The 22243-nt window shown below is 48.0% G+C and overlaps 5 protein-coding genes across 8 annotated transcripts; 2 read left to right on the top strand and 3 right to left on the bottom strand.

Annotated features, from left to right (window-relative positions):
- Nucleotides 1–238: 238 nt before the first annotated feature.
- Nucleotides 239–9135, bottom strand: LOC120898145 (elongation factor 1-alpha 1-like). Of its 4 annotated transcripts, none has more exons than XM_040303596.1 (4): nucleotides 9062–9135; nucleotides 3638–4658; nucleotides 3353–3558; nucleotides 239–2505 (listed from the first exon to the last, which is right to left on the bottom strand). In XM_040303596.1, exons 2-4 carry the CDS (start codon nucleotides 4458–4460, stop codon nucleotides 2146–2148), a joined length of 1389 nt encoding a protein of 462 aa, XP_040159530.1. In that variant the 5' UTR covers nucleotides 4461–4658; nucleotides 9062–9135; the 3' UTR covers nucleotides 239–2145. The 4 variants fall into 4 exon arrangements, with proteins under 4 accessions (XP_040159530.1, XP_040159526.1, XP_040159527.1 ...); XM_040303592.1 differs by having other exon boundaries at nucleotides 9018–9123; XM_040303593.1 differs by lacking the exon at nucleotides 9062–9135 and adding an exon at nucleotides 8101–8222.
- Nucleotides 9136–10097: 962 nt separating this feature from the next.
- LOC120898146 (GRIP and coiled-coil domain-containing protein 2) lies at nucleotides 10098–15702 on the bottom strand. Its single transcript, XM_040303597.1, has 6 exons — nucleotides 15507–15702; nucleotides 15309–15417; nucleotides 13636–15242; nucleotides 10983–13442; nucleotides 10800–10908; nucleotides 10098–10731 (listed from the first exon to the last, which is right to left on the bottom strand). The coding sequence occupies exons 1-6, from the start codon at nucleotides 15531–15533 to the stop codon at nucleotides 10685–10687; spliced, it is 4359 nt and encodes a 1452-aa protein (XP_040159531.1). The 5' UTR covers nucleotides 15534–15702; the 3' UTR covers nucleotides 10098–10684.
- Nucleotides 15703–16019: 317 nt separating this feature from the next.
- On the top strand, nucleotides 16020–16637 carry LOC120898174 (armadillo repeat-containing protein 7; the record flags this gene model as incomplete). Its single annotated transcript, XM_040303650.1, has 3 exons — nucleotides 16020–16030; nucleotides 16104–16204; nucleotides 16271–16637. Coding segments are annotated over 3 exons (348 nt in total), but the record flags the coding sequence as incomplete, so codon positions are not given.
- On the top strand, nucleotides 16581–18028 carry LOC120898164. Its single transcript, XM_040303625.1, has 3 exons — nucleotides 16581–16589; nucleotides 16635–17132; nucleotides 17397–18028. The coding sequence occupies exons 1-3, from the start codon at nucleotides 16581–16583 to the stop codon at nucleotides 18009–18011; spliced, it is 1122 nt and encodes a 373-aa protein (XP_040159559.1). The 3' UTR covers nucleotides 18012–18028.
- Nucleotides 18029–18045: 17 nt separating this feature from the next.
- On the bottom strand, nucleotides 18046–18979 carry LOC120895914 (60S ribosomal protein L44). The gene is made up of 3 exons (XM_040299654.1): nucleotides 18879–18979; nucleotides 18449–18622; nucleotides 18046–18340 (listed from the first exon to the last, which is right to left on the bottom strand). Exons 1-3 carry the CDS (start codon nucleotides 18879–18881, stop codon nucleotides 18203–18205), a joined length of 315 nt encoding a protein of 104 aa, XP_040155588.1. The 5' UTR covers nucleotides 18882–18979; the 3' UTR covers nucleotides 18046–18202.
- Nucleotides 18980–22243: the final 3264 nt, after the last annotated feature.

Below are 22243 nucleotides of genomic sequence, written 5' to 3'. Positions count from 1 at the left end.
GTTCCTCACGAGCGAGATTCTCCGAGACTCACCCCACCCCTCTTCGTAATCAGTGATTAAAACCCTCCCCCTCCTCCATCAAGCGTTTAAATCAAAGACCCAAACAATCTTGTCCCTTATCTCTGCCGAGGTGCGAAGTGTGGCCTTTCTTTCATTTTTTCTCTCTTCTTCTATTTGCAAGCATAAGACGGACCATAATTGGCGGAGCGAAGGAAACACGCGTACGAGCGATAGCAAATTTCTTGTAAGCCTTTTTGGATTTTTATTGATAGCTTCTTAGGGCTTCTGGGATTTGCTTTTCCATCCTATGTGCTGTCCTGGCTTTTCAAGTGTGAGTACATTGAAGTTTCACATATACGTTTAAATGTGTTACGATTTTTTGAATTGGTTTCGATCCAATCGCGCTTACACACATATAAGGGGAGCGCCGCTTACGTTTCGCTTCCGTTGTCCTCACGGTCGGGATGGTAACCAGTCCAGTGGCCGGAACGACCCCCATCGTCCGTGCCCCCGGGACGCGGCTCAAGACAGTACATGCGCGGATGTGCGGCGCGTTCTGTCAGAGCCGGAACCGTGCAACAACGGGGGCGTAAGCTAGCTAGTTATGTAGCAGCAGACAGCCATCAGGCAGGCGGGCGATGATTTTGAGCTCCCGCGCGAAGAGGACATCCCATTACTCATTGTCGGGGGGGAGGAAGTGAAAAAAAGTAACTCAAATGCAAAGAGGTATAACATCGGCGAAATGGTAGAGAGAAACGAAATGAAAAGGAAACACAAACCGAAAGTGAACAGAAACAGTGAACGAGGAAGGACCATACGTGACGTGGGGTCCATATGAAACACAACACAAGAGAACAAAACAGAACAAAAGAAAAAAACACAGTTTTAGGATCGTAAATGGTCTTTTCTTGTTTCTTTTTCGCTCGAATTTTTGCGACGAATTTGCTGCTCTCATGGTTTTGTGTTGAGTGCGTCTTTTTTTGGCTTTTTATAGCACCACCACCACCAACCACCACCAACCACTGCGATGTTGTCCCGCGACCAACGAAGCCCATATTTAGCTAGTAATGTTGCGTTTGCACAAATCAAAAGCCTGGATTCCGGTCCTACAAGGAGCAGCGGCAGCGGCAGCGATGGCGACGGCGACGGTTGGCTTTTAAAAATCTTTTACATAATTCTTTGTCTTTTTGGGCTGTTGTTGTTGTGTCTGTTTGCCTGGTGCAATTAGTATGTTCAGGTATGCTTGATTCACAGCTTGCTGGTAATAGAATCGCTAAACCGCCGATTGCTTGCCGGCCTTCACATTCCTTCCTGTTTCTAGTATTCTGATGGTAGTCGCGCGCATATATCCTCTGGCCCTAGTCTCTCCGGAGAGTATCATCATGATCGTAGCGAAGCCAATGAATTGGTTCGAAGCTGTACTAACACTACGGTAGCGGTGGCGATCATGCTGCTAACTGCAGGCGCAACGACGACGAAGACGATGCTGTGCACAAGGACGAGGGCGGTCGCGATGGTGTCGACCAGCAGCTGGCGGTATTGCTGACCGTGCGGCGACGCTACGGCGAACGCGCGCCGGCCATCGATGCCACCACTTTTCCTCCGAAATGCTTTGCGATGGTGGTAAAATAAATTAGTTACCGATGAAAACAGTGACAGTGAGGGCGATGGTTTGAGGGAGAAGGTGCAGCCGGTGGTGCCCGTGGCCGCCCGGTCCGCCCGGTCGACATCGCCGACGGCAGCCGGATAGGGCGGGGCGGGGCGTGCCGCACCACTTCCCCTGGTTGACGACGACGATGAGTGGCGTTTTAAATTATTACAATTATAAGTGTTATCAGTAGTAGCATGGTTAAGTGGTAGTTTATCATTAATATTAATTCTTAGATTATTATTTAATAATAATAATAGTGAATGATTTTTCTTCAGCCACGCCATTACCACCGACTCGTCGTCCCGTGCGCGATCAGCATCATCTTCGTAATCATCATAATTATTATCTTCTAATAATAACGTAGAGAATTGGATATCCTTTCTTATCGCTGTTGTTGCTGTTGCTGCTGCTGCTGCTGTTGTTGTTAGTACTGCTAGCTCATACTCATATTCCTCTGCTTCTACTACTAGTGACGGGTGTTGCTGTGTCTCTAGTTATTTCTTCTTCTGGGCCTTTTCGGCGGCCTTCGTTACTTTACCACCGGAAGCCTCCTTAAAGTTGACCGACTTGATGACGCCGACGGCCACCGTCTGACGCATGTCGCGCACGGCGAAGCGGCCGAGCGGCGGGAACTCCTGGAAGCTTTCGACGCACAGCGGCTTGCTTGGCACCAGGTTGACGATCGCAGCGTCACCGGACTTGATCGACTTCGGGTTCTCCTCGGTCACCTTGCCGGAACGGCGATCGCACTTCTCCTTGATTTCCGCAAACTTGCACGCAATGTGAGCGGTGTGGCAATCGAGCACCGGCGTGTAGCCGTTGCAGATCTGGCCCGGATGATTCAGCACAATGACCTGCAAAGGGAAGGCAGACGGAGGGAGGCTTCGTTAATAACACGTGGAAGTTGTATTTTGGACATGAAAGATGATTATTACATGGCTGATTAATGGTGGCCTGCCACGGAGCCACACCAGGATTTTGCGATGTGTGCTACGGACCTTAGGAATGAAGAGCGCTGCAAGCTCCAGTGTGCAAATGATTAACCGAAAGGTCAGCCATCCAGACGGTGAACTTATCAGCCAAAGCCACGAAACGTGACGTAAGTGTTAACCGATGGTACCAGTGCGAGAGTTTGGACTGTTTCCAAGATTAGTTCGACACTGGTTTTCTTGCAGATTACTCTAATCGGCAATCAACGGGACCCCCAGTTGTGCCAAAAAAGAAGACAAACAACTCCAAAAACCGTGAACTGCACCGACCACATTATCAACAATTTTGATATTGGGCCACCCAACAGTGATAGGGATATTACGAAATAATGTGCTCTCTATCTCCGGGTTGCTTGAAGCAGGAAGTAAATCGTGGCAGCCTTTACAAAACCACGTTTCTAGCTGCTACACCACGCTGTACTCATTGTTGTTCGTACGGACGTGCCACCTGCAAGCCGATATTTTTGTCCACGACGTCAATGGACTTTGTCGGATACTAACAATAGCTGGCATTTATTTTTCCCTTTTTACGTTTTCTACGACGCAGTGTAAAATTACATCCAAAATTAGACATCCCCATTTTGGCTACTGACGTTTGCGCGTTTCACTTGCGCGCTATTTTGCGCATACGAGCAGTTAATTAGCCGTTGAAAAATATCGAACAAAAAAAATAAACTATCTCTCTATGGTATTTGTGCATCTTCTTCCTTACCTGAGCGGTGAAATCGGAGGCACCCTTCGGTGGGCTAGCCTTGGAGTCACCGGCAACGTAGCCACGGCGCAGCTCCTTCACCGACACGTTCTTCACGTTGAAGCCAACGTTGTCACCGGGCAGAGCCTCGGCCAGAGCCTCGTGGTGCATCTCCACGGACTTTACCTCAGTGGTGATGTTGACCGGAGCGAACACAACCACCATACCTACGGGAAAGAGGTGAAACATCAAACAGTGTTTTAAACATTTTGACATCAAACCAACGGTGGGGGGGAGCACACTTACCTGGCTTGAGAACGCCGGTTTCAACACGACCGACCGGTACCGTACCGATACCGCCGATTTTGTAGACGTCCTGCAGCGGCAGACGCAGCGCCTTGTCGGTCGGGCGCGACGGCGGCAGAATGTTGTCCAGGGCTTCGATGAGCGTCTTGCCCTCAGCCTTGCCCTCCTTGCGCTCCACGGCCCATCCCTTGAACCACGGCATCTTGTCCGACGGTTCGAGCATGTTGTCACCGTGCCAGCCCGAGATCGGCACGAACGCCACCGAGGCCGGGTTGTAGCCGATCTTCTTGATGTACGACGACACCTCCTTCTTGATTTCCTCGTAGCGCGCCTCATGGTACGGCGGATCGGTCGAGTCCATCTTGTTCACGCCGACGATCAGCTGCTTGACGCCGAGCGTGAAGGCCAGCAGGGCGTGCTCGCGGGTCTGGCCGTTCTTGGAGATGCCGGCCTCGAACTCGCCGGTACCGGCGGCAACAATCAGCACGGCACAGTCCGCCTGGGACGTACCGGTGATCATGTTCTTGATGAAATCGCGATGGCCAGGGGCGTCGATGATCGTCACGTAGTACTTGGACGTTTCGAACTTCCACAGCGCGATATCGATGGTGATACCACGCTCACGCTCCGCCTTCAGCTTGTCCAGCACCCAGGCGTACTTGAACGAGCCCTTGCCCATTTCCTGCGCCTCCTTCTCGAACTTCTCGATCGTACGCTTGTCGATACCGCCGCACTTGTAGATCAGATGGCCGGTGGTGGTCGACTTGCCGGAGTCGACGTGACCGATGACGACGATGTTAATATGAGTCTTCTCCTTTCCCATTCTGCGGCCGTTTACGGGTTCTGCTACTGCTGGCTCAAAACAAAATCCAACTAAAACACGCTCGCTCTCTCTCTCTCTCGCTCTAGACGCTTCCTATTCCTTTAGCAATATCCGTTTTCTTTTGCTTTGTGTCTTGCTGATGCCGGGTTAAAGGGGGGGACACCAAACGCTCGCTCACTCGTACGATTTGCCGAAAATCTACAATTGAAATGTAAGAAAGAACACCGCCATATTACTATTTTTGCTGGACAACTTTCTCATATACATAATTTAGACATGTTACGGAATTGTTCCACAAATTGTTTACAAATTCACTCATAGCTATCCCTATGGTCGGACCTTTTCTTCCTCCTCGCATTTGATGTGCTTAAACCGGGCCGTTATCTGCTTCGACTGGACCATCAGTATCCAGCAGACGTAGGACATTAGAATCACGTGAAAGATCCTCATCTTGATCTGGCCCAATACTACCCTCTCTAACACTCACAACCCCACCCACAGCGCTGCGCACTTGGACAGTTTCGATTTCTTCTGAACGTGATGGCAAACACCCGGAATGCTTCCAGCAAACAGGCGACTTCCAAATGCCAACGAGTCTGCGAGGTGGTGCGCGCTCCTTCGCACAGAATGAACAATTCTAGACTGATCGCGATCATCGCAGACTGGCGCTTGATATGGGTCCGGCCCGAAAAAGCGCATTTCTGTCGGGTTCAACGCTGCTTCGCGCTATCGCAACGCGAACGTATGCGTACAGTCTGAGCAGCGGCCGGGAGTGAGAGTTTAAAAAAAGATGCCTTTGAAAATACGGAATGATTGTCACGAGGTTGCGTTACTGACACTCACTCCCTACAGTGTTGTGCGTTCAATCGAGGTCAATTTGAACGATTTTAAACGGTTTAGTTAGCTTTCTAGTGTATAGGAATTGAGTTGTTTTTTCGTAAATGTTTATTGAAGCATACTGCGAGGAGTATTGATTTTATAAGACCATTATTTGAAATATTTGAAACCCATTTTTTGCTGAGAAATCTACCGTTTTGCTAAATTTGAATTATTTGCTTATCGAGAAATCAATCTTTGCTGTTGCTCTTATCCATAGTCAAAAATAAAAAATAAATTAAAAAACAACGAGTCATTCCAGGATCTTAGGCAGAATGATTGTACGTTTTGTTTCAAAACAACCTGACATAATGCCTTTCATCATGAAATGAGTAAAGCATTTAGCGTCACATGTAAGTCGCTTATCGGGGGATTTTTCAAACCTCTTCTAGACTACGTTTTACAACGATTTGTTTACCATACATTTAGCGATTTTCAGTGCCAAATTCGTGAGATTATTAACCTTACAGTGATGATGGCCCAGCCCTGACGCGTTACCAGTTGCGACCGGTTCAATTCTATGTGATACTGGTATTCTTAATCCTTGCTATAGCGCAAGCAAGCCGAAAACATGTTTTGATGAATTCCAGCAAATACTCTGGGTAGTGTAATTATACATAATTTTGTTTTCTTAGCCTCTCTTTCCCATCAAACTATACAATATTTTTGTTGTTTTTTATTTTGTATTTTAACAAAAATAACATGTCACTTTAAGCAATACGGCCTTTTTGGACAGTTACTCCTGAATAAAAAAAACGTGTAAATCACTTGCAGGAGGGCAAACGTACTAACGCATGTTATAGATTTCGCTAATAAATAAACTAATGATTAAAAAAACTATCTAAAAATGCTATAGCCTTATATGGACAAAATGAATTTGAATAATCTATACAATTTATCATTTCGTTACTAAAGAAATATTCATATTATATTAATGCCAGCAATATTTTTATATTAAAAATAAATTACTACACAGCTGAGAAAAGTGAAACGTTATACATTATTGTACAATTATCAAAAGTGATGTAAACCAAAACATATAGTTCCCATATCCTTACTCGCAGAACACATCAAGGATATGCTCAAAGATAGTCTTACACTCTCCCACTCTTGCATTCTCTCTCTCGCTCTCCCTTTCATTTTCTCCCTCTCTCGCCCGATGTGTCTATCAGCAAGGCAATAAAAATCGATATACAACATTTTCCATGATGTGCATGCTCGCTAATGGTCACCACCGCCGATAAGCTTCCTCCCACACACGATGGAGACGCCCGGTGCTGGACAATTGACACGTGTGTGATTGGAAATGTCCATATCAGTTGTATTTTTAACAGACAAATAAGTTCGATTCGACCGACGTAGTCGCTTTTCGTATCGAGATTGTATAAGAATGTGGCCTTTCTCCTGACCCCCACCAGCGGGGAAAGAGTTGGCGGAGGTCGTGGTGAAGGAGAACTCTACAAGAAGCGCACTCTGGATGACGCTCATGCGCATGGACCTGATGATGATGATGATGATGACGTGTGGGGGAGAATAAGGTTTTCTGTGGTTCTGAACAAACAGTAAGTACAACTAATTCAATATACTCTGAAGTAAAATAGAATGCTTCCTGTGGGGAAAGTGCCTTTTTCCAAAACTGTGGAAAAATAAAACAAATAATCTTCATTATGTCCAATACGTAATTAGTGAGATTAAGCCGATAAAACTGAGAGCGCCATCTTTTGTCGGGGCGCCATGCCCACAATGCTCCAACAATTGTTGGATCTTCAAAAAAAAACTAAATATTTTATGAAACATGAAACATTCAGCAAAGTGTTTCGTACTAATGCAGCAAAACTGCGCGTAAAATATGAACACATTTAATGTGGCCAGTCGGCACCGGCATTTAATTTTCACAGAGAGCCTCCCAGAGTTGAAGAGAGTTCAATGTGATTTTACTACCCGTTGGATATTGATTTTTGCCTCTACGTACATTGGTGTGTTATAAAATTGAGCATGGTTGTCAACGAAGCTCGCCGTGGTATCCAAGTCAGCCATGTTTTATGCGTTACTCATACAGGATGTTAAAAAAAGGTTTCAATAGAATATTAAAGGAACTTTCCTATTCAAGAAATACATATTAGTGTTATTAATTATTGGAATCGAAAAGTATTCCAAGAAATAACGTTCTAACTTAATAACGACAATGAATCCAACGACGAGTTTCGCGATACACGAGACCCGGCAAACGGTGCTGTGATCTGTGATGCTCTCTTCTATCCCAATCCCGGCAGACATCTTGCTTTTCACAGTGTGCTCGCACAATTTGACGAAAGACAGAAGCAAAAATCTTTATCCGTCAACCTGTGCTCTTGCCGCAACCAACCGCCCCTTGTACCACCACTCCCTCCACTCCCCCTCCTCTTCATTTCGCACATGCCGCCCAGTGCCGTCTTTTGCAATTCCGCGTACCGAGAGACATTGTCTCCCGCTGGCATGACATGTCGGCGTGTATAAATATAGAAAAGCACATTTTCCACTCATCAGCCACGAGGTGGAACGTTTCGCGAAAACCTAACCTAAGATTTACGGGCCGCAGAACACGGCCCACATCCACCAAGACCGCACAAACCATGTGGGCCGGGCGGACCGGCTAGTTTCGGCCAAGTCTGCACCTCAATATGCAAATATGTTCAATACAGGGAAAAAACCTTCGAGACTACTACTTACAAAGGGCAATTCTTTCCAAATGCACAACCGGTAAGATTAAAGACGACACACTTACACGCACAGAAACACAAATCCTGCCTCTCTCAAGTCTGCAGACTGTTCCGGAATTAAAAAGGACGAAACTGCACCAGCGCACGTTCGCTTTCAATCGTCGCGACGAACTGAGCTCTGCTGGGCTCCAGCCGAGGTTTTCACAGTGTTTCCTCTTCGCTGAGCAAATTGCAAGGTTAGCTAGTGCGTTCCCGCTCGCACATACCTGCTGGCAGGCGGTGTGTCTGGGGGCCGTTTTCCCCCAACGGCTAGAGCTATCCTTTTCTAACATTTCACGTTGCCCCGGCGCGATAGCAGCGACTTGAAATGGATTTCAACTGCCGTCTAGATGGTTTCTCGATCAAACAACACCAGCACCCACCCTGTGCGGGGAAACTGCACGTTGCAGAAACGCAAAGAACGTCATTTGCGATGGTGAAATAGTTTTCATCCAGATAGCATGCCATGCTTTTCCATCCCATCCATGCCGCAGCCGCAAATGGTACCGGAGGGGTGTTGGTGGGAGTGTGCACACATGGGCACTAGTGCAATATATTAGCAGAAAAAAGGATTTTCCTCGAATTAAAACACACACACACACACGGAGACACAAATTAAAATATGCTGTCCGCTAAATGTAGGGATGGTGTGGGTTTTTTTTGTTTGTTTGTTTGGAAAATCCAGCAACACTTTATACAGCTGCCGCCGGCTGCAAGTGTGGGCACCGTGCCAGGACTGGTCACACCAGGTTCCGGCACATGCAGAAACCGGCAGGTATTGCAACACCTTCCGCAACGCCACAGTTTGCACCAAATTTCTACCATTCGATAGCGTTAAATCCGTCGCCGGCACAACGGTTTCTCACGGTTTAGCACAGTGTTTAGTAGCCTTGCGGTGGGTTTCCCGGATGGCCGATGATTTTTTCCAGAAATTTTCACAAACCTTTCACAAATCTGCAGGAGCACACAGAAAAACGTTCCACTTACCACGAGCACAAAGGAGTGAAAGGCCGAATTTTCACACGGCGTTCAGAACATGCGCGACCAACGTGACGAATGAACCACCGCTCTCCACCGAGGGGGGAAGAACAAGCAACGGGTGTTCATCCGCGAATTCATCTTCGCCCCGCACATCAGGGCGAAGGACGGCCGTTGTCAGTTTAAACGTCCGCTCAACATATGTTTTGGAATTTTGCACACATTTGTTAGGACGATTGCAGCTTCATTTCAAGGATTTCGATATCATGGAATTGGTTCATGCGGGTTTCATAAAAACTGCAAAATATTTAAAATTACTGTGGCTATTTAGCATTTATGTTATTTGTGTATATATAATGAGTTTTGGATAAAACAATGTTCACTTACTTTTATTAGGAATTATTAAACAGTGGCGCTGGTAGACGATATTCATTTAATTATTTCTCAAATTTTCCCATTGAAACAGTTCTAATGCACCGAGAACACTTCACTTTCCTGTTCCTGTAAAGTATAAACACGATCTCGCTAGATCAAATCAATCATCGGTGTTCATTTGCACGTCTTTCAGATTCGGGGCGTTTATGCTTGGTTACGCTCTTTACGCCAAATAGTCGCACGCAACGGAATGAGACAGCATAAGACAGCATAACACAAACCCAGCGCCCAGACAGATAAAGTGCTATGAATATATCTTGCCCACCGGCCTTGCCCGCATCCCTCGCAGTCCCATTCCCCGCAGGCCAACCAGCGCACGGGCCACACACACAGTGAACACGCGAGGCGATAAAATTGCGCATGAGGAGTAGCGAACTACCACATGAACCCGCGCGTGTACCCCGCTCCCGCAACGAAAAAGGAAATGGATGAATACCATTTTCGCACATGCCAATTTGCTGAGATTTCTCAGTGCACGAGACCCGTTTTGCACGTTTCTTTCATTGCTTCATTTAAAGAGCCTCTCCGGAGTCGGAGAGAGGCGGTTATTTTTGCAAGTCCGTGATGAACACGCGCCCGATCGTACGCATGAAGTACGAGTGGTGAGATGTCGTCTGTACCTCTTTGTTTTAAATGTCTGTTTTGTATAGTTTTTATTGCACCTTCAAGAAATGTTCTACCTAAACTGCCCTTATTTCAAACAGAGTGCAAAAGCTAGCTATATTAAAGAGCTAACAACCAAATCGTACATTACAATAAACGTTAACTCATAATTTTACCAAGGACACAATGCATTTATAGAAATTGGAATCGAATCGGGATACTCTGGGTATATTACGGCATGCAGAGAAATGTTCATAGTTCGTAGGTAGTAAGTTGCAATAATTAATTAAAACCATATTAATAACATATTATAACCGCTCATTCCTAAACGCTCTCTAGAGTTCAGTGCAATTGCCGATAAAGAGTGAGAATATAGGAATAAAATTGCAATCAGTTTCTTTCCACCCTTTAAACTTTACCAAATTCGGACGGGATAATCGAAAGGCAAAAATGCTTCAATCGATTTGGCAGTGGGGGGGATAGGGGTACAAACTGCCGTAGGAACTATCTAACAAGTACGGGATAAAGGTTTAACAATCTTCTACTATAAAACCAGGAATGGAACCAGATGGGGGCATAATATTCGATGCACTTTTAACTCCACAACAAACCCGTCCATCCACGGGCACTAGGATCAGAACCTACGAGGAAGAGAATCGAAAAACAAGCGTCATTACAATCCATCCATAGCTGTGGCGGGTAAACATACCTTTGGCAACGTTCTGCAATTTTTGTGTCTCCTCCGGGCTAAGCTTAAGTATCGTGTTTAGAACCGGCACCAGCCTAGACCGTTCGTCTCCATTGCTTAATGTTACAAACTGTCACGAACAAACGGATGGAATTAGTATGCAATCTTGCTATGTACCACACACACGGTTCCAACAACACCTACCTTGAATATCACATTTTTCAAATACTCCGAATTGTGTACATGCGCCTCCCGCTCGATCGAGCGCTGCTGCCGCCGGACCTCCTCCTTCAGCAGCTCGTTCAGCTGTGTTAGCTTGGCGAGATCCTGTTCCGCTTCCGCCAGCACCGCAGTCAAATGGCGTACCCTGCTTTCTTGCTGGCTAAGTTGCTCCTTCGTGTGCTGCAGTTCGACCGTTGGCGACGAATCCCTACCGAACAGGAGGCCCTGGTGCTGCTGCAGCTCATGCTCCCCATCCGTCATAGCAACCGATGCCGAATCGTCGAATGAAGTGTTTAGCAGCTCATCCAGCGGAATCACGTCACGACCGCTACGACCGAGACGGGACGAGGTAGAAAGCTTGCGGCGCAGTGTGCCAACCGTTGCGCCAGCCGCACCCAAGCCGGTGCTTTCCGAGCCTTCGCCATCTTCCCGTTCCATTAGCAGCAGATTGATGCGCTGTTCATCGGTGAAGGTGGCACGGTTTGCACCACTTCCCCCCGGCCCTAGCAGTGGGCTTTGCAGATTATTGTTGTTCAGCAGCGTGCTACGCCCGGCGACCGATGATAAACTGTCCAGCGTAGCCTCGGGCCGACTGCGCAAGGATTGCTGCAGCTGTTGCAATTCCCGGGAGTGGTTTTCCTGCTGCTCCTCGAGCTGCTTCTTGTAGCACTGGACCAGCGTTTCATTCTGAATGCGCTGCGTTTTAAGGGCTTCCTGGTGATCCGAGTTTTGTTTGCGCGATTCTTCCATCAGCGAGTCAATGTGCAGCCGGTTTTCCTCAAGCAATGCCAACAGCTCCTTGCACCGAGCCTGCGTGCGGTCTCGTTCATTTTTCAACTCGTCATTGCTGCGCGACAGGTCGCTTACTTGCTTGGCCAGCGCTTGTTGCTTACCCTCGGCCGCATCCAGCGAACGCTGCAGTTGGCTCACTTCCTCTTCCAGCTCCTTCTCGCGGCTGCTGTCCTTGTTCTGGTTCTGGCGCAGTACGGATTGGGCGCGTATTTTGTAGCTCGCAAATTCAGTCCGCACATCATCCAGCTCTTGCTGCTTGCCGGCAAGCTGCTTTCTTAATTCGCTTAGCTCACCTTCCAGGGCGACGTTGCGCTTGAGCAGTGAATTCTTTTCCACTTCCAGCGAACCACAGGTCTTTTCCTTGTCTGCCGCTATCTGTTCCAGCTCGACGCGATTGTTTTCAACCTTCTGCTTCAACCGTTCGTGCTCGTCGCGCAGCTCCTCCAGCTGATCGCTGAGCTCTATGCGCTGATGTTCGCTTTGACGCAGTTTGCCTTGCTGCGCGTCCACCTCTTGTTTGAGCTCGCGAGAATGCTTTTGCTGCGCTTCCAAGCCTTCCTCCAGTATGGTCAGCTGCTGCTTCAGACTCTTCATCGTACGTTCCTGCACATCGATCGTGCCTTCCAGCTCTTTCACCAACGTTTTCTTCGCCTCCAGCTTCGTGTTTAGCTCGGCCAACGAGCGCTCGTACGCTTCCATTTCAAGAGTCAACACGTTCGCCTTCTTCACTGCCAGCTTGGACCGCTCCAGCTCCGAGCGTAGCTCCTTCTGCTGTTCCGCCCCTTCGGCAATTTCCTTTTCCTTTGCTTTCAGCGAGGACTTCAATCGTTGATTTTCGGCGTCGATTTCCTTCTTCGCCAGCTGGAATGCTTCCTTTTCGCGCTTTAGGTTTTGGATCTGTGTTTGATACTCGCGGATAGCGGTTTCTAGAGCGCTTCGGTCTTTGCTCGTGCCTTCCACGTCTTTCTGCACCTGCTCCAGCGTGGTCAGTTCGATCGATTTTTGCTCCAGTTCCGCGCGCAGTTTTGCCATCTCCTGTGCCATACCGTCGAGCTGGTCTTGCAAACGATCATTTTCCGATTGTAGTGTTTGCACATTTTTATTCATTGCTTGTACCGATGAATCCGATGTCGATGGTCCGATGGTGGCACTATTCGGACCAGCTGACGCCTCCTTTTCATACTTTTGCAACAGCACCGTTTGTTCGGCTACCTTCTTTTTAAGCTTCACCGCCAGCGACCGAAGCTTAATGTACTTCTCCTCGAAGCTTTCGTCGATCTCCCGCAACCGTGCCACGTCTTCGACGCGCGAAATCGTTGACGTCGACATGACGTCACTTTGCGCATCGAAGCTAACGTTGGAGCGATTGATGGCGGTCGCTAGCTCATCGCGCTGTCGCTCCAATTCCGCCTCCTTTTCCGCGACCGTGCTTTGCAGCTGTTCAATCTGTTGCTTCAAAGGTTGCATATCGAACGTTTCGGCACGGGACAGCTTGTCTTGAAGTTCGGCTATTTTGGAAAGCTGCAAGTTTATAACCTCTCCACGGTCTTTCAGCATTTCGTTGATCTCCTTCAACTCGGACAGCAATTCGCCGTTTTCCGTCTTCAGCCGGTCGCAACTTTCCGACAGGGTGGTGATTTGTTCTTGCAGCTTTTGCACCTCGGGACTGCCTTTCATCTGCCAACTTATTATCGTTTTGCTGAAGTTTAGTCTTTAATTCTGCCAGCTCTTTTGCAAAACGTTCCTTTTCTTGCTCCAATTCCACTATGCTGTCACTCTTGGTCTGCAAATCTACCGACAACTGTTGACACTTCTCATCGTTGTCGGTGCGAGCTTGTTTCACCTCATCTAGCAGGCGGGTCTTTTCCGTCAAAAGTTCCTCCAGTTCGAGCTTTCTGGATTCGGTTTCCTGCTCAAGGCGCTTGCAGCGTTCCTGGCTTTGTTTGAACTTGCCAATGCTACCCTTCAGCTTTTCGGCCAGCTGTGCCAGTTGTGCTTCCAGATTTTGATTTTCCACTATCAGCTTCTGCATTACCTGCTGGTTTTCCTCTGCCATCTTTGAGGCTTGTGCCTGTAGTTCACCTTCCAGCGAGACGATTTTCTTCGCCAAACCTTCCTTTTCCCGCTCCATATCAGCCAGCGTTTGTGAAGTTTCGTTTAGCTGCTTCTGTAGTGCGACCGATTTTTCATCACCTTCAGTCGACATCGATTCTAATGCTTCTTGCAGGCGATGGTTTTCCTTTTCCATTTCGCTCAACTTACTGGTTAGGCTCGCAACATGTTCTTCCAAAGTCTGCTGTACCTTACCGTGGTGCTCAAACTGTTGTGTTTGCTTCTGAAGTTCTTCTTGTAGCTGCTTTTCTTGCTGCTCAAATGCGCTGGTTTGTTGTTTGTACTGATCCACCTGTGTACTGAGGCTTCTTTGCGATTCCATGCTTTCCGTTAGCACTTCTTCCTGTGCTTGAATCTTTGCTTTCAACTCAACAATAGTCTGGTTACATACTTCAAGGTCCTTGCGCAGATTCTCCTTCTCTTCGGAATCGGTTTGTAATTTGGCTTCTTGCGCTGCCAGTTCCGACTGTTTATCCGCTTCCATCGAAGCAAGCGAGGAGTTCAAACGTTCTATTTCCGCTCGCAATTCTTCAACTTGCGTTTCGTTACTTTCTCCGTCAGTGTTGCCGTCGTCAGTTTGATCCCTTGAAGCTAGCGAACCATTTTCGATTTCACGCATTAGTTCCGACACTTTACGTTCCAGAGCTTCGTTCTTCTCGCGCAGCCCCATCTGTAGCTCCTCGTGCTGCACAACCTTTTCTTCCAGATTGCTCTTTTCCAGCTCGAGCAGGCGTATTTTCTCAAACAAAACGTTTGATGCGTTTACCAAATCTTTCTGCCACTTCGGTACCTGGTCAGAGTACTCTTTGACCGTTTTCAGTAGAATCTTTCGGTCGGACTTTAGCAGTAGCAGCTTTGCGTTGATTTCCTGCACCTTTGCTTTGTACAGCTTTAGCTTGCGGATCAACTTTTCCTCCCGCGGTGTGGGGGATGAATCGCCCAGCACAGTTTGGCTGCCCTTGAGCTTGATCAGTTCCTGCTCGAGTGCTATTCGTTCCTTTTCGAGATTAGAATTTTCCTCCCGCAGCTCGGCAAACTGTGCCGCTGAGCAGGTTGTAGCATCCCGTTCCAGCAGGGCAAGCTTTTCCTTTAACTGATCCATCTCTAGGCGCATCGTTTTGGTTTGCTGTTCGTGCGCGGATACTTCATCTGCCAGCTGGGCTTTCAGTTTCGTCATTTGCTTCTCTAGCTCGTCCACTTTCATCGTTGCTTGCAGCTTCTGGTCCATGTACGAGTCGGCCACCTCTTGCATGGCCTTGATGCACTCCTTGTCGGCATTTTTCTGTGTTTCGAAATGACCAAGCTGTTCCTTAAGGCGGCGGTTCTCCTCTTGGCACTCTGAAAGCAAGATGATTGCGTTAAAAGTCATCAAACCGCAAGGTCACGAAGCGCGTTCTATGTTACCATCTTTAGCTTGCTTCGCTTTTTGTGCTATTCCCAGCAGCCCTTTGCACTTTTTCACCAGATCGTCTCGGCTTAGGTTATCGAACGGGCTGGGCTTCCGTCCAGAATCCTACGGGGAAAAAGCGGGTCATCAAGCGTTCTATTATTGCGTGACATCAGCGGCTGAGCAAATAATATCATGAATCGTAGAATTATCACCTGGTCCGAGCTTTGACTAGTGTTCATGGTTTCGGTATTTAGGCACTATTCAGTAGGTGAACAAACGTCTAGTTCAAGCTTGTCTACTTTTAAGATACATAATAGTTAAGTAAACGTGTAAAGATAACGCAAGAAATATAGTAAAAACTTGAATTTCGATGCGACGGAATCACGAAAATAGAGTCACTTTCGCGGAATTTGCCAACTTTATTATTTTGACTACACTGACGGGTCGTGTCAAACCGACGGCAAATGTCAACGGGAAGTTCGATAATGTGCAAAAATCGATCGCGTGGAAGACAATTGGTTCATATCATTTTGTGGATTTGTATTTGAAGAAAGATGCATTTTAGAACATACTGATCAGAAAAGTAATTTTTAACCTGTCTTTTTCGGAATTAAATTCCAATCATCGAACTGCGCAAGTTTTGCGCACGAGTGTAGCAAAGTTTATCTGCCCTTGCTGTCAACATGGATTGTTTTGTAAACATTGCAGGCCGCCGAACAAAATAAAATAATTGCCGGTACGATTTCGCTCGGATATTAGCATTAAAGGTTTTTGTTAAATCATTATACCTTCCCTTTCGAAATGTTCAGCACACAGGAACGTTTGAAGCGCAAAACTCCTGCGGGAGGAATAAATCGAAGAGCGTACCTGTGCCTGCTGGTGGATGAGTATTACGAAACGTCCAACTTAGGTAAAACCCCTACAGCATCTCACAATCTCTTATCGTTTCCTAAAATTGTTTTTTCCACTATTTCAGAAGCGCAACAGCAAGTGACTGCCAATTTAGCAAACTTTGCGTACGATCCGATCAATTGGACGTTTCTGCGCGAAGCAAAAGCACACGAGCTGTTTTACGATATCGTTCAGCAGTCCACGGGAAGCGTAGTGGACCGGCTGCTTCTTTTGCATGCAATCGTTGGACTGGCAAACATTTCCCTCGGATCCAGCGATTGCAGAATTTATCGAGCGAAGCAACGGATACGACCAGCTTAGAGCGCTGCTGGAGAAATATCAAACCGACTGTGAGATTGTTTGCAACGCGCTGACGTGCTATTCTTTCCTGCTGAATGACACCAGCACTGACCAGTTGAAGCAGGACAAAGGTTTGGTGCATTTGTTAGAACGTTTTAAGCGGTCAGGAAATCCACGAATTGCCAATCTTGCTACCGTACTTGTGGCCGATCTTCAGTAGCACTATGCACGGGCCAAAGCTAGTGCGATGGATGAGCGCCACAAGCGCCCGAGTGCAACCTACGGTAGGGACGGTGTTCCGTTTGACGAGAACATTCCGCGAGACCGATGTTAAACAATTTGTCGCTCTAACCGGTGACAGCAATCCAATCCACGTGTCAACGACGAACGACTGTGAGCGCAAAGAGCAGCTGTTCGTGAATGGAGCCTTCCTGAACGGCGTCATTGCGGGCATCATTGGTTCCAACTTTCCCGGTTTCGTGGTGACGACGCAGAACTTTCGCTTCCCGAACCGGTGCCAGCTAGACAAGGAGGTGCAGTTCAGCGTCACGGTGGAGGAAATGCGGAAAATCGTAACTGTTTCGTACGAAAGCAAACAAAGCGATCGCGTTGTTTTCGAGGGCATTGCGAAACTGTTTGCGGTGCGGAAATGAAAACAGTTAGCGTAAAATAACAATTTTAATGCTACTTTTTTGCTGAATGACGCATCTGCCAAGGAAACATATTGCAGGAATGATGTAACGGCCAGATGTACAGCTAGCACTGTATACTGGCTTGAAGTGGACTATTTTAGGTAGTTTAATCAAACAAACAACAATAAAGCATGTTGACCAAGTAAGCTCTTTTTCTCTCTCTGCAGACGACGTCGCAACTTTTCCTCTAAACGTTGATGTAAAAAACCCCCGTATTAGCTCACGTGTAGTTTACCACGTTCAGTTACTCTTAGATTACCGCCCGAAATGGATACACCGAGAAAACGTTGTACCCTGCTCCGACTGCTTACCATCCTCGTCCTGATACGAGCGGCCACGGGTGGAAAGTACTCCCGATTTCGACTAGCTGACGTGCAGCGCAATTCAGCCACCAATGTGCCGTGCACTTGTGCCATCTTCCTCACCGGCCAGTTTAACCGTTTCAATCGTACGGAACAGCCGAAAGGAAATCCTGGAATACAGCTGGAGCTGATGCAGCACTTCCCCTGCACCGCAGCGGGCAACAAGCAGTGTGCGAACAAATGTTTAGACTCGATCGTGAAGCATCTGCACAACTCGCAGAACGTCATCTGCGCCACCATTGATCGGGACTGCTTCCGGGAGCGAGCCTACCTGTTCTATCAAAACTGTGCGCCCCGCTGGGTGAACAGTAACCTCTCGGCGGGCAAGGAGTTCTGCTGCCAGAATGACAAACCGATGCGATGCAACCTGATGGCGGAGCTGATACGGCAATCGCTGCTAGAAAACGAGGCCACCAACAACGGCACCACCAGCAGCGGTAGTTCCGACGAGCAAAGCACAGCCAACCGGTGATATATCTTAAATAAATAGCGCACACATCACTACAGTACAGGCGTTTGAATTGTTCTTCCTCACATCATCCCTTGCTCGTCGCGGACGCCGGGGACAGGGGCTGATCTTTTATTCCCGATGCTTTTTTTCAGAAAGATGCGTTCGTACAACCGAATGCGCCAACGCACGTTCTGGAGGCGATAGATAACAGCTTAGAACTGGATCATCTGTCCCTTGCGCTTCTTGTCACCGCCGAGCTCGAAGTGTTTGCAGCGCTTCAGTGGGGTCTGTTTGCGGTACTTGCACTCGACACATTCCATACGCAGCACGATTTTCTTGGTGGTCTTGGCCTGGAGGGGTTTGGAAGAGGAAAATGCACGGAACGGTGAGTGTGAGTGAGTGAGAGTGAAGGTGGCTCGGCTCGGAACAACCCCACCACGGTTCGCCGGTCTGCTTACCTTCTTCCTGAAGATGGGCTTGGTTTGACCACCGAAACCCTTCTGTTTACGATCGTAACGACGACGACCCTGGGCAGCCTGTCGTTCCTTGGACTTCTTGTACTGCGTCACCTTGTGCACGCGGTGAACCTTGCACTTTTTGCAGTACGTACGGCGCTGCTTCGGTACGTTTACCTGCAGAGAACAGAGGAGAGAGGCACGGTGGACCACAAACCGATTAGTATAGGCGCACAACATAACCTTAGAATCCCGCACACACACAAATCGGTGCCAGTAAACATCGTTTCTAATTCATCGCTCGAACGTCCATTTCACCGAACGCCTTCATTTCGGGCACTTGCGGAATGGTTGGCTTGGCCATTGCATAGCAATAGCACCTTCAATAACGCGCAAAGTGGCAAAAATATCGCGAAATTTAGCCATCACGTACCATTTTGGATGTTCTCGTCGATTCAGTCACAAACGAAAAGAGGAAGCACAGAGCAAGTGGTAAACGTCAGTCGTCCAGCGACAGATGACAGAAGGCCTGTTTCCGGGATTGACAATTTGAAAGAAAATTCGAGATATCGGATTAACATTCAAGCAAGCGAACGAAGATAAATTCGAGCATGAATTCGAACATAATTCAAAATGAACGTTGTGAGAGATGTGATAGGGGAATACGTTACGATTTTCCACAATTTATTCGCTTTATGCTTCTTTTACGCAATCTGACGATAAAACAGGCAATTGAATTTTGTTTCTTTTTAATAGAAAAGATGTTTTAACGGAATATTCTGTTGCGTTTGAGGAGCATATTTTAATTATGATTTTAAATGAATATAAAAAGCACCCCAACAAAACATTCGAACACACACTGTGTTGTCCTTTGTAATGAAACATGCTAGACCAACAATTGCAGCGCGCTGAATAGTGGAAATCGGACACCAATCTACTGTTCCCATCAGCTAAAGCGAAACACTTGTAGCTGGGGAATTGCTTTCCCGATTTGTCCGATGTTACCCCGACCCGAACACGGGAACACTTGGCCATTTAGCACTCGGGAGGAGAGTGAATGTCACCGCGAGACACCGCATCAAATATCCATAAGACCACCTTTACTGCCGACTCATTACCGTAATGTCCTCCGTTGGTGGTAATCGTCAACCCGTCGGTAAGCAATCACTGCTTGGATCGGTCCGTGTGTCCTGCGCTTCTTATCGTCCACTTCTTCCCATAATATTGAGCCACACATACACCGACACACACACGGAGACAAATATACTCACACTTTTACATCTGGCCTGAATATCCAGTCACTGGCGCCTCGCTTACACCCTCTCCCTCCTGTACTTCCTTTCCCTGCTCGCCGATCGTTTGCTGTACCGTTCGTCCGTTTCCATTCCGTTTCCTTTTTGGAGGACAACCAAGCGCGCACTCCTTCGGGGCCGATCGGTTGCGGTACGCAAAACTGGAGAGCGTCTTCTTCGCACATAAATTGTCATTTTATGGTTTTGATTGGAGTAGAAATTTTTTATTTACTCCAAACACACCGCAATCACCACCCCGGTGTGAGATCACAAACCCCCATTGCCTCCTCAATTCCTTCCATATTTTCCTGGCTTGTTTGTGCTGGACATTCTCCAATCTCACGCTCACTCTCTTTCCCCCTTTGGTGCCATGTTGCCCATCCCTGGCTTCTTTCCCCCAATAACCTGGGTGTCCCTGTGTATTGGTGGTAGCTCTCCAAACGCTCCGTTCAATGTTGGATTACATTAAATTTTACCCTTTTTCCTCTTCTTCTTCTTCTTCTTCTTTTCTTCTTCTTGCTCTTCCACTTCCAGTACTCAGTGCAAATTGGTATGGAACCGGGCAAACCGAACGATCGTCCTTACCGATGCCACACAACTGCCCATTGCCATCGTCATTGCCGTCGATTCCTCCGCACAAAACCACACCATCACCTGGGATGGTGGTGCGCACCGGACGAGGATGGGGACAGAAAGGAGGGAAAGATAAATAAAATAAAACCTTACCCCTCTTCAAATGATACTTCATCCCTGGACCACTTCTGGGAATGGGTCTGACGCAACGATCGAGCGAGCGAGCGAGCAAGCGATCCACCACTCCTTATCACGGTGAGGGGTTCGTTCTCGGTTTCCTCGTCTCGGTTCTCCGATTCCGTTGCTGATTCCGTTGTTTATTTTATTATTTCTCCCTTCCGACCCTCTACTTGCCCGTTCATCCCGACGCGCTATCCCTGTGAAATGCCCAACCTCCGCACGTTCCACCGTGTGCATCTTCCCGGTTTGAGAGTTGGTGTAGTTTTTTTTTGTTCCTGTATTTGGCCTCCTTCCTTCAGAAAACCTTTCCCACCGGCCACTGACCGGCTCTCACTCACTGGCAGCGCAACAAACTTTCCTTCACACGCAGAGCACGAACGAATCGCTCATCGCTTTTGCGCACCATTGTAATCTTAACAGTCTGCTGGCAGTCTGATTTCGATTGCGGCTTACGCATTAATTTGCAACATCACACCAAGCACCAACACACACACACGGACATGCCCAAACACTGCTCATTACAAGGCTTTTCAACTGCGCTGAAAGGAATCGTTTGGTGACTGTCCCGCTTTGGTTTCGACGAAGTCTTCGAAATAGGACCACCTATCACCTATCACTTATCAAAAACGGTGCCTGCCCGGCTTTCTTTTGCTGAACGTTTCGTGGCTTGCTTCCCGACACCCTTTAAACAACTTTCAGTTTGTGTTGCATTCAGGGCAGCCTGCTTAATTGTACATCAAACGCATCTGATCGAATGGTGCGCCATCGTTGCCGTTGCCATAGTAGCCGAACCCTGGTGCGCGCTTCCATTCAGGTGTTCACATCTATCGTGGCGAAATGGGGAGGATAATGTCGCCTGAAGCGAACGATCCCTCACAGACACTCCAGAGTAGTGATGGGTAAAGTTGGCAAATATCTGGAGTCGACTTCGATCTGACTCCGATTAATTCGGAATCGATTCCGGAAGGTAGGCATTATGCGGAGTCATCCGGAGTCGTCCGGAGTCACCCGTAGTCATTATGAGTCGGAGTCGTCCGGAGTCGTTCGGAGTCGTTCGGAGTCGTTCGGAGTCGTGCGGAATCGGTTGTTGTCGAAGTCGTCCGGAGTCGGCCTTCGAAATCGTATACGATGGCCTGTATAAGAACCGCTCGCGCAAGTGAAAGACAAAAAAACACGGCGAAATGAAATGCCTGATCACAAGAACATTAAACCAAGGCTCCTATTGAGTCCCACCGATTCCGATTTCGGTCGACTTCGGACGACTCTGGACGACTCCGAATAACTCAGACTCCGGACGACTCTAGATGGCTCCGACGACTCTGAACGACTCCAAACGACTCCGGACGGTTCTGGGCGTCTTCGGATGACTTCGAACGACTCTGGACAACTTCAGACGACTCCGAACGACTCCGGACGACTCCGACTCCGAACGATTCCGACAGACTCCGGACGACTCCGGACGTTTCCGACTCCGGACGTCTCCGACTCCGGACGTTTCCGGCTCCGAGCGACTTTCAGACGGCTCCGGACGACTGCGGACGACTCCGACTCCGAACAACTCCGGACGACTCCGAACGACTCCTGATGACTGCGGATAGCTCCGGACGACTTCGGACGACTCCAGGCGACTCCGACTCTGGGCGGATCTAGTGATTCCATTTTGCCGGAGTCGGAATCGGACTAACAATAGTCAGAGTCGGATCGGAGTCGTGGATGCACTCCAGAGATCACATCACTACTCCGGAGAGATGGC

The sequence above is a fragment of the Anopheles arabiensis genome, chromosome 2 (assembly GCF_016920715.1).
Source record: "Anopheles arabiensis isolate DONGOLA chromosome 2, AaraD3, whole genome shotgun sequence".
Lineage (NCBI taxonomy): Eukaryota > Metazoa > Arthropoda > Insecta > Diptera > Culicidae > Anopheles > Anopheles arabiensis.
The sequence above is the reverse complement of the archived record's forward strand: the minus strand, read 5'-3'. Positions and strand labels throughout refer to the sequence as shown.